This window comes from Carassius gibelio, chromosome B20 (assembly GCF_023724105.1).
Source record: "Carassius gibelio isolate Cgi1373 ecotype wild population from Czech Republic chromosome B20, carGib1.2-hapl.c, whole genome shotgun sequence".
NCBI lineage: Eukaryota > Metazoa > Chordata > Actinopteri > Cypriniformes > Cyprinidae > Carassius > Carassius gibelio.
Genome location: NC_068415.1, coordinates 14,499,590 through 14,512,065, shown reverse-complemented (window position 1 = coordinate 14,512,065; position 12,476 = coordinate 14,499,590). Strand labels below are relative to the sequence as shown.

The 12,476-nt window shown below is 36.5% G+C and overlaps 1 protein-coding gene across 1 annotated transcript in view; it reads left to right on the top strand.

Moving 5' to 3' along the window:
• Positions 1–6,451: 6,451 nt before the first annotated feature.
• The window catches only part of LOC127984287 (E3 ubiquitin-protein ligase SH3RF1-like), a 54,710-nt gene continuing 48,685 nt past the window's right edge, over positions 6,452–12,476 (top strand). The window contains exons 1-2 of the mRNA XM_052586866.1: positions 6,452–6,970; positions 9,349–9,908. Coding sequence (XP_052442826.1) covers positions 9,483–9,908 — 426 coding nt within the window. The 5' untranslated portion in view covers positions 6,452–6,970; positions 9,349–9,482. The remainder of the gene's footprint in view (positions 6,971–9,348; positions 9,909–12,476) is intronic.

Genomic DNA, 12,476 nt, shown 5'->3' with positions numbered 1-12,476 from the left:
TCAAAGAATGTGTGTGCCCAAGTGTGGTTATTTGGCTTTAAAACACAATTTTGACTGTGAAGCAGCTGAGTTAAAATCAGTTGCCAATATCTATTTTCAGCTACCTAGATGTGGGGGGGTGGGGGTGTATTTCTTCACCTCTCTATAACCTGACTGGTCTAGTGAGCTGTCTGTCAGTCAGCAACATCCTAGCGGCTGTCACAAGAATTGGCTGGAAGCGTGTAGGGGTTTCCCCTTATCACAGAATACCCGTACATTCTCAGACAACCACAAACTATCGTGGGTGTGTGTGTGTGTGTGTGTAAGTTGTGTCTTTGCCCAGATATCTTGAGTCATGTAGTTGCAAGCCTCTACAAATTCATTCATGTGTTTTTTCTACCAAGATAATTCATCCACAAAAGATTGTCACTGAATACAATACTCTGTTCAAATGGTTTACTCAGCAAGGACTTGAAATTGAATAGATATGACAGTAAAGTCCTGTGATGTCAAAAGATTTTGATTTCAGTAAATGCTGTTTTTTTTCAACTTTCTATTCATCAAAGAAACTTGATCACTAAATACGAAGCGCCAAAACTATTTTCAACATTGATGATAAGAAATGTTTCTTGAGCGGCAAATCAGCCAATTCAAATGATTTCTGAAGCATGCGACACTGAAGTACTTATGCTGAAAATTCAGCTTTGCAACCACAGGAATAAAAATATGTACAAATAGAAAACTTATTTTAAATTGTAATAACATTTCACAATTTTTATTTGCACCTAAACGGCATCATCAATCATAATACAATTTAATTTCTCCCTTATTCAGCAAAAAAAAAGTTTGTAGTAGCAGTAAAAACACTTTGCCCTCAACTACCACCACTTACCTTTTATTTCTCACTCTATTTTGTGATTTGTTAGACATAAACTCAAGTTGTGTGTTGTATTATATGCATTGTCACAGTTAATTATGTCTATTTGAGCTTCAGCTCTGTGCTAGGCAAATACAACTACCTGATCCTGTGGGAGAATAAATTATGCCATACAAGGAAGCACTGGTAAATGAAAGAATATATTTTATTGTCTTTACCATGGCAGCTTATAACTCTAATTTGAGTGCCATTTAATTTCAAGCAAGATGTATAGATTGTATCGCAATTTTAGTAAAGCAAGAGTCATCAATCGTATCAGTACAGTTAATACTTCTGAAAAGCGTGCAATTAAAAAAGCCAATGTAATTAGCTATTTATCATCTAAATGACTAACAGATTTGAGGATACTCATTAACCATTTCAAGAGAAACTTGGGCTCATGATATAAACATTTCAGTGATTCATTGCATTGATATAATGTTCAATATTCATGGTAAGGAGTCCTGGAGTTCGGGAGGATTCTTAAATCAAGGCCTGTGGACACTGGGAATGTTTAATATGTTCATGACGGATGGGGTGTGGGCAGTAAGACAGCAAAATGAATTGAGCAGGAAAAAGCTGTTATCCTCGTCTCGCCCTCCGTTCCTATAAAATCTTTTACCAATTTATCAAATCCCAAGGGTTGAGTTAATTGACTACCTGGTTTTGGCTCCCACAAGGCGATATGTGATTCAGTGAGGAAGATCTCCTGTGTATATAGTGTTCCTGTAGCTCAAGTGGTAGAGCATTGCATTAGCAAGCGCGAGGTTGGGAATTCAAATCCCAGGGAATACATGTTAGGAGAAAATTGTTAGTTTTTAATGCAATGTAAGTCGCTTTGGATAAATGTGTCTGCTAAATGCATAAAATATATAAGAAAAACATACATATTCAAGCTCTGTATGCCATGCACACACATCACTTAATTGTTTTTCCCTCATATAGGAGTAATTTCATTGATGGCTTTGTGCCTATTATGACAAGTGTTTTGCCTGAAGGTCTACTTTTGCAGAGTTTTTCCCTTGATGGGAGTTGAAACACAGATCTGGTTTATTTGTACAGTCTCTCTGTGGACTTCTTAAACTAGGTTAGATTGTGTTAAAAACCTCCCCCACTTGAAGGCAGATTAATACTGCTCTTTCATTAACCTCTGCACTATTAACTTTCTCTGGTGTGGAAACAGACATTCAATCAGGAGCGCGAGCTGTAAAGTGTGCATTGATAGATGTATTGGAGTGGGTTAGAGAGGGAAAGCAGGATGTGTGTTAATGATGAACTGCAGAGAACATTTGGTGCAAAGTATGTTTATGTGGGGAAATTGGGGAGTGATGTCACACATTTTGCTTCAAAGTCTGAAACTCAGTGTTTGTGCTATGTGTCAACCCTTTATATGATGTTCCCATATTTATCTCTGATAAATTAATGAAATCTACAATTTATCCCTAAATTGTGTGCGTAAATTAATGTCAGGTACAAAGGGTGCTGTTGTTATAACCTACAACACCACCAGGATAGGGTGTAACACTGATATAGAACATGGACCATTTAAACAGGTTACATTATAATGTAATCCCCTCAGAACCTGAGAATCATTCATCATTTGATTAGTCTTTTTTTAAACAAAATCCTGCACTATTTTGTCTGAATTAATTAAAAATGAAACAAAAATGTGAGTGTTAGATGATGACGATTAAATCAGTGTATAAACTATATAAATACTTTACCATTCGCTAATTTGAAGTCCTTGTTTTTTTAAGAAATTCATACTTTTATTCTGCAAGTATGCATTAAATTGAACGAAAATGACAGTAAGTATATTTATAAAGTTACAAAATATTTTTAGTTTAAATACGGTTTATTTGAACACTGTATTCTGAACTTTCTGAGAGTCCTGAGAAAAATATCATAATGGTTTTCATAAAAATATAAAGGAATAAATTAATTAATCTTAAATTAATAATTCTTTATAATTGGTTATTAATGTGGTTCTGATGTTTTCAAATATCTTATGTTATATGTTTTTAAATGAAAAAACTATATCATCCTCCTGATTCATTTTGAATTTGACATTGATCTCAGCACTGAACTGATGGGATTGAAAGGACCCATCCTCCATCAACGACCCTCAGAACTGAAACAGTGGGGTGGAAGAATGATCCCTTAATGTCAAATGCACAGCTAAACTATGGACTGAACAAAGGACATTCAGTGGCAGTGGCAGTCTATCATGTCAAGTTGAAGATGGTTGACCAAGAACTTGGAGGTTATATAAAAGCTTTGTTACTTATTAATTGAGAGCAACAAGCGTATGACTACAAACAAGCCAATAATCAAAGATTGTACCTAAAACGAAACCAGAGAATATCAGTCCTCACTCACACAACTCCTCATTCTGTGTCCAACATTAGATCGTGAATTCACAGTTTTGAAGATTTATATGGTCGTGGTAGATTGTCACGGCCTTAGAAAACAGATGCGTTCAAGCTGCAAAAGATCCCTGAATCCATTATTCTGTCTGTCAGGTCTGGCTCTCGTGTTTTGAGGAAAAAGCATTTGTCACGTCTCCTCTCTCTCTCTTTCTCCTATCTGTTTCTCTCGCTCAACCCCTCCTTGCTTTTTTTATTGCCCATGACACAGCTGTCGCCTCAGACGTGGCAGAATCATGTGTGCTTTAATGTGTGCGTGCAGACAAATTGCTGATCACAAACTCACTCAAGGGAAAAATAAAAGCCAAAATAACATTCTAACTCCGACACTTGAGTATAATGTCATTATCTTCTCCTTTTCTATAAAAAAAAATGATTCTGCATAAGGCTATGAAAGCATGGATACATGCAGTATATATGTTTAAATGATGCATCAAGGACACAAAGATTTCTAGTTTAAATAAATGCGATTCTTTTGAACTTTAATATATCATGCACAGCTGGCGCTTCAGATGTGACTTGTGAATTGTGTGTGCTTAAATACGGAAATCACTTAAAGGGAAAAAATAAAATTAATATAACTTTTTCTGGCACTTTGAGAAGTATATTTCTTCTTTAGCATGAAGAATGAAGATGTATAAGTCTATGAAATCATGTATATGCTTGTAATGATTGTGAATCACCTGCACTGTTATTCCAAGCTCTGAACAATCCCACCTCAGACTGGGCCATGACTGGGTCAATGATAAATCAAAGCAGGCCTTCACTCCGGGGTTATCCAAGAAATTTGCACCAGGCTTTACAGCCTCTGCCCCTCCCTTCAGGGGGGTGGGCTAAATGACCCCTGGCAACAGTGAAATATGACCGGAGGGCTGCAGCCAGCTCCGGCGGGATCACTTCTGACATCCAAGAGCAGTGCCACCATAAATCTAACTTCTTTATTATTCCTCTGTTCGCAATACTGCTCATCTCTTACCTCTTTTTTTCTGTGTTCCATACATATTTGTCATATTTATTTTCTCTTTCTGATTTACTGTACTCATTAGCCAAGGCATGACAATACACACTGCACTCACATGCATATGCACTCAAATGAGCCCTTCATGAACTGTTTCAGCTCAATTACACACACTTTCTCACCAAATGTTCATGGCACGATTTAGTTAAGAGTGCAAATTGCTCACAACAATGTGTAGTCATTTTTCCTGCAGCAGACAAAGGACGAGCCAAACACTAATAAAATGCAATTTCAAAATCGAGTCTAGCATAATGTAGCACATTCATCAAATTTGCATTTCTCTGCTGGGGTTATCGCTCTTTGTGGGATCTGTAAAATAAATGAGTCTATGCATAAATTGTTAGCTTCCTGCTTATGGTGTGTAGAAATATATACACTACTGTAAATTAACAACTGAAAGGTGCTCTTAAGCTTTTGAACAAGTAGGCTACATTTACTGCCTTTGACATACTTGGTTTATGCCATATGCAGTAAATTCTTGCGAGATATATTACTTCATGATAAGAGCCAGTGAGGTAGAAGCCTGATGATGTAATTCCTGTTGACTTGAGAACTTTGCCTTCATGTGAAATGCTATAGGATCACTTCTATCTTAAAGAGTTATTGTTAACTGAAACCATGGAAAAAATAAAATAATTACTTGAAAATAAACATTCATCAAAATAAAGTCTTTAAAATATATATTTTTTATTGATACTAATAAAATGACAAAAACATAAAAATAAAATTGAATTAAAGATATTAACAAAAAATATGATAATGTCACCAAAAATAAAAACACTGCCATTTCATTCTAAACATTTCTTGAAATACAAAAGATTTTTCAAAGAATTTTTCAAATGTTTATGTTGATTTAATGAAATTTCAAGTGGGTTTAATGTGGTTTGAAGTTCAGAAATATTTTATACTTTTCCTCTGAGTTCCAGAGAAGTAACAGGTTTCATATAGGTCTGGAACAACATGATGGTGACCAAATTATGCCAAAAATGTTCATTTTTGGGCTGAATTATCTCAAGAAGTCATTTAATAAAATGCTAATACAAACCATTTGCCAAATCACGAATCACTGAAATGTTCTTTAGATGCTGAAACCTTGCAAAGCAAATTCTTCTCTTTGTAGAATGAAACCCTCCTTGTATAATGAAGCAGAGGGATATTTAAAAATGAGAAAACATTTCCTGATTTATAAACCATAAGGTTTTTGACTGTAATCATGCAACAAGGATGCATTTGTGGTGGCTTTTGTCTGATGAACAAGAGGAGCTGTGTGAGAGTGACTTGTCAAGTTAATAGGTATCTTGCATGGTTTACATCACACCTGTGATGTAACGGGTCGATCTTCCAACAACCTCACCTTCGTGTTAACCTTTGTGTGTGCCAGTGTACATGTTGAAGGTAGTGGAAAATTGACCTTTGAGCCACAAGCTGGAGGAGAGATGCAAAGCTTTGGTAAATAATACTGCCAAACAAGGGGATGTGAGAGAACATTATGTATCTGAGAGCAATATGAATATGAATATTTATATTCTTAAAAAAAAAAAAAAAAATATATATATATATATATATATATATATATATATATATATATATATATATATATATATATATATTACAAGTTTGCTTGTCCAATGCAACACATATTATTAGCCTACTATACACAACATGCATAGGCTAGTAAATATTGCAGAAATAGCAAGTGTAGTAAAGAAGTGCCCTATTGAGAACATAGTCAAGGTTCATGGTGAAATATTTTCTTTCTTTCCATTTTGAAATTTTGTTTAATATTTCTTGCTGTTATATACATCAAAGGTGAATTTGAGCAGGCTGAACTGTGAGAAATGTTATTCCTTGCTTTCTCTCTTATTGCACATTTTTCATTTAGATAAGTGTTGTAATTTGCTATATAGGCAAATACTTTGCATACTTTCACAAATTGCATAGACTACTATATACTGCAGAAATAGCAAATTTTGTATAAAGTGAGTTATGGAAAACATAGGCCTACTCATTCATCTATCTTTTAATTTAAACCAGCTCATAGATAAAATTTGTAAAAAATCCCCCTGCAGTGACTCCTGTTATACTATAAGACGCTGGCGGAGATTACAAACAAACTATTCATCAATGAACGACGTTACCCACTATGTATAGACTAAATCAGCTTTAGAAATACAGTTTGCTTATTTGTGACGATCAAAACCGCGGCTTTTCAGTTATTGTTTATCTAACATTTCGTAAGGACGAAGCATAAGCTCAAAACGGTTGATGCACTCTCCCAGCTGTGAGTTTTGAAAATCCTCCCTCCCGACTACACGTCCGCTGCAGTGTCCCACAGTATCCAAAGGGCTCGTCATGGCGCTCGGACGCAGGAACTCGCTTCTCCTGTTTTTCTTCTAAATTTAATCAACCTGAATCTCTCGGACTCGGATTTTTGGCTGTTTCAACTTAACGACCCAAGGGCGATGACCTGTTCCTTGCTGAGATATACGGATCTGAATAGATAAACTTGTGTCCAACCGTGCGATCAAGATTTCAGGATCCCTTTTCCACGGCGAATTCCCTAGTTTGAGGAACTCGGGAAAGAAACTGTTCTGGAAGAAGAGGAGGAGTGAGAAGGGGCCCTTTTTTGAGGTAGCGTTTTTGTGCTCTCTCAAATATCCCTGTAATAAGATATTTGATTAAAATTTTCAACATCGAATCAAAGTTTGTGGAACTACATGGTTACTTAAAACCAACGTGAGTTACAGACAAACGTGTAGATAAATGCTTCTGTCTTTTACTGTTTACTGTGACACATCACGCACAACAATTTATTCGCTTCTTCCCCCCCATTGTGCCGTGGTTAGTTTTCAAACCACGACTGGTAATGGGTTAGTTTCAGGAGTTATTTAAACAGAGTCCCATACAGCAGTGCAAGGTCGATATATTTTTACCGCTACTCGGAAACAATGTTGCGTTGTAGTTATTAAATACAAGGTTGCTGGTTGTATCCAGGACTTTAACGACAGTGAGAGTGAGGTTGAGAGTTTGGGATTAAAGGTATAAAGTGATGGTTCATCCAAAACTGTCATTTTTCACCGTTTACTCACCCTTATGTTGTTATAAACCTATGTGGCTTTCACAAATAGAGATGTTAGGGACTGACAGCCTCGGTCACCATCCACTATCACTGCAGCTTGCCTTTCTATATCCTCGTCTATGGATTGAATCGGGATAACCGGTGGAGCAGCGGATGAGAGACACAGCCTCGTTTGACCGCATATTTGCAGTTTAGACACGAAGTCTCGCCAACTGACCAAACGTGACAGTAAACTCACTTTAGTTGTTTCAGAGTCTTTCATGTTGCCGAGTCCATTGATGACTATTATGGCTGGGGCTAGAGAACAGGACCCGGACTCCAGTGGTTTTTACACCGTTTAGTTCCATCTCAAACGTGCATTTTTCTACAGAATACCGGAATACCGTACTAGAATAATTAAGTTGTGTACTAATTGACCTACTGTATACTATGCATACACTCAAATTTACAGTGAACACACTAACTTAGATGCACTATTATAACCCAATGCCAAAATATTGTATACTACGCAAATTGACAAGTATCAAGCATACAGCGTGATCAGTGTTGTCTGATTCCTCATGAATGACTGATGAATCGGTTCTTTTTAGTGAATCAAGAACACACAATGAGGCAAGTGAGGGCCAATTTAGTGAGTCAGATAATATTCTACGGTTACTGATTTAAAGGCACTATGTAAGATTTTTTTTTAAAATAAACTATCTAAAAACCACTAGAACAGTGTTATCCTATATATTTTGCTGACTTGTGTACTTGCGTTATCCCAAATGTATCGAAGAATGTTTAAATCCTGAGAAATAAGCAATTTTAACAAGTTACCCAGACCGTGTCCATAGCAGGGGGGCAGGGTTTCATATTTTTTTTAAGCACCCCTGGGCGCCGTCATTGGCTAGCGGACCCCCACCTGCTGTTAGCATTCCATTGACTCCCATTCATTTTGGCGTCACTTTGACAGCGAATAACTTTACATCTGAGGCGTTTAAAGACTCCATTTGTCCATAATTTTTTTTTCTAAAGAAACACTAAAATGTTTAAAAGGCTCCATTACCTTGTATCTTACGTTATGGTCCCATAGAAGCAGTTTTTGTAAAAATAGGCTAATGATTGCGTCATAACCAGCGACTCTCTGTCGCACAGTAGAGAAATTACCGTATTGACAGGAGGAGAAGCTCGCAGGCAATCTTTTACTGTTTATGAGTCAATCGGGGGAACGTGGAGACATAAAGTCAAGGGAGATAATTAATCAGAATACATACCAAAATTTGCTCCTGTTCACGCTCGCCTTCTCTGCAAGATTCGGTGGGTGATTCAGATTTCTCTTGGCACAGTGATTAGAAGAGTTACAGGTTGCTCACGTGACATCTACATCATCAAGCAGTATGCTGGACCCCCAGGAAGTGCGTGCTTCTAATTGACTTAATTTTTTCTCAGTTGATGTTGATGACTGCACAGAGTAGCCTTTGTTTCTTTGATTTGTTTCGAACACGTGCCCTTCAGCAGCGAAAAATTACATATTGTGTTTAATTTCATTGTGTTTGTATATGTATGATAACATGTGGTTAAATACATATTATATGAGTTATGTACCAATCAGTGTTATTATTTAAAAAATGAATAAATTAATTTGTTAACCCGTTTTTGTGCTATTTTTATACATATTATTGACAGTAGTAATATTGCAAAAAGTGAATGCAATAAAAATTAAATGACTGAATTTTTTTGTGCCAAGTTTACTGTGTATTAAACATTAATTTGTTTTTTTTGAACATACTGGATTTTAAGATTCAGTTGTCTTGGGAAACTCTCCTTGAGCATACGCATTACATTGTATCCTCATGTGCCTTCTCTTGAAACCAGCAAAAATGTCACTTGTGTAATGCTCTAAAAGACAGACGTGTCATATGATCTCTCTTTCTTTGATTCTCTGCAGTGAATGCTAGAGACAGAATCATGACTGCGGCATGGGAGTGACATGACATCAGCATTGGACTTTCCCTCCAAACAACCTTATATCCACACACCCACACCATGTGCTTCTCTCTTCGGCGAGGCAGAACTGACTGAATGAACGACTACGCTGAGAAAGATTGTGCGAGTGTGAAAATGGACGAGTCTGCGCTCCTGGACCTGTTGGAGTGTCCGGTGTGCTTGGAGCGGCTGGACGCTACGGCGAAGGTGTTGCCGTGCCAGCACACGTTTTGCCGGCGCTGCCTGCTTGGCATAGTGGGGTCGCGTGGAGAACTACGCTGCCCGGAGTGCCGCACGCTAGTGGAGAGTGGCGTGGATGAGTTGCCTAGCAACATCCTCCTGGTACGGCTACTGGACGGTATCAAGCAGAGGCCGAGGAGGACAGGAAGCATGCACGTCACGGGTACAAATGGATCTGCAGTGGCAGGGGTCCGAGCACAGGGTGCTGGAGGAGGCCAGAGGGATCCAGGTCTCACGGGGGCACAGTCTCAGAGGGTGCAGGCCAAGAGCACTCCAGTTAGGGTGAGTCTCATACATCAGACAGATATAGACAGATACAGTTAACATCTGTTTTTACATGTAGAAAAACTTAGTGATGGGTTTCTGTTAGCCTGATGGTTATATCGGTGGAGAACTTGTCTGGCCCTGTCTCGTCTGGTCATAGTCAGGCCTTGGAGACTCGCTCAAAAGCCTTGGCATGATATGAAAGGAAGAATAATTTCTGAATTAATTAGGTGTTCAGGGAATATGAGATGTTTTTTCTCATTCGCTTCGTGAACCTTATCATTATTTTGGTTAATCAACTTTAAATAAAGAGTTTGTTTAGAGTCTAATTCACATTCAGGAAAATGAATACAAGGAGGAACATTTCTTGGAGTTAACCAAAAAAAAAAAAACACTTTCTATAATGTTGGAACACATTTAATTTATATGTGCTTTAAAACTGCAATTTAAGTCAGAGTAAAGAAATAATAAAAAATGTGTTTGTGTCATGTAAACACTTTAGTCCAACTGGAATTGTACCAGTAGATTTTTGTATTATTTCTGACCAATGAATGGTCTCACGCTTTGCTCATGCCACTGTAGCAAAAAGCTGTAGCTTAATTCTAATCGCACATGTAAATAAACTTAATGTGGAAGAAAAATGTTGTTTGCCATTTGTAGCCTATATATGCATGTTTGAGGTGAATATATAATAGCATTTTTTTGATTGAGATTGTGATTTAAAACTGGCTAAAAATAAAAAATATAACAACTATTGCTGTTTATTAATTTACTGTAAAATAAAAGACTATTTAAAGATTTTTTTTACAGTTGTACTTATTGCTGATAGTGGAGACTTTTGTTTTGGTATTTTTGTTGTTTATATTTGTTTGATGTATTTTGCATTCCAAAAGCATGTTAAAAGCGACACAAATTCGACGGGTCATAAGTTGCTCTTGTGTAATTGAACACAGTGCCCCGCTTCCCTCTGAAAAACGTATAGTTTATATATAGAATATAGTTATTTAATTTACAGATTTTGCAATTGTGTATAATCACATTAAGACATATAGTAATTATAGTTTATTTCGTAGCCCTAGCAGACGGTACTAGAGAGAATCTTGTTAGCTCAGGACATTGTGCTGCTTCCAAAGCAACTCAAGAAGCTGAGGTAAGCCTCCTTCCCTGCTGAGAAAATGAAATGCTGCATTTTTTTGTTTTTTGGTGTGGTTGTGTATTTGGATGTCTTTATTTCTTTTTCTATGTGAGAGGGGAGAAAAAAGCAAAATGTTGTAAGCAGACACCATTGTGTTTGTGGCTGTTTATGTCTGAGATGCACATGTTTCTGCCAGTATAACTTTCAAACGAAGTGTCCCGGCGGATCGGGATAGTTGTCATAGCAGCAGTTTTGTGATTGTGTGTTTTGTTGTGATCCACCTTTCGGTCTTGCACGGTAACAAAACACAGGTGTCTGTACAATCAAGCCCTCTGTCATCTCTCCCACACAGACTTGTGGGACAGAAAGAGGCCTCCACCCAAAGCATGATGGGAGGCGACGGTCTAAGTCAGACATCTCCGGTCTATAATCTTTCAATATCCTTCTTTTGTTGTTCGTAAATATCAGTGCTGTGAAATGACACCTGGAGTGGCCTAATAAGCTAGTCGTCTCTCTTTCTATTCAGCTAACTTGAGTTTAAAAGATAATCTTATTTACCATCTTCAAAAGAAGCTAAATAGGGGGTTTAACCCTAAGATGACTGAGTTTGACTGTTTTTCAAGTGAATTTTATTCATTATGTATTTAAATAATACATAAAAATAAAAAGTGATAAATACCGTAGTTACAAAATATTTATATTTTAAATAAATTACTGTCTATTAATCAACTAATCATGTAAAAAGCATCAAAGTTGCAATTGTTTTCAGCATTGATAAAAATAAGAAATGTTTCTCCAGCACCAAATCAGCATATACAATTATTTCTGTTGCGTCATGTGACGACTAGAAAAATTAAGTTGCAAGAATAAATTACATTTTCAAATATATATAAATTATTATTTTTTTATTATTGTAATTATATGGCCACTATTAAAATTCTGTACTTTTTACATTTAGAAGGAAGGGAAAAATAAACCAAAAAACTTTACATTTAAAAAAATTCTAAAAATAAATAAATCTAAATATATATATTATTATTATTGTTTTAGTTATTTTTTTATATATATGGTGTACATTTAGTTGGATAACATCACTGTTCATATTTCAGTCTGCTTTAAACAAAAACCCACCATTTTTAAATTTGCCTTTGTTTGGAATGACTTAAAGGGATAGCTCACCGAATAATGAAAATTATGTCATTGATAACTCACCCTCATGTTGTTCCAAACCCGTGAGACCTCCATTTATCTTTGGAACACAGTTAAAGATATTTTAGATTTAGTCCGAGAGCTCTCAGTCCCTCCATTGAAACTGTGTGTACGGTATACTGTCCATGTCCAGAAAGGTAAAAAAAAACATCATCAAAGTAGTCCATTTGACATCAGAGGGTCAGTTTGAATTTTTTGAAGCATTGAAAATACATTTTGGTCCAAAAATAGCAAAAACTACG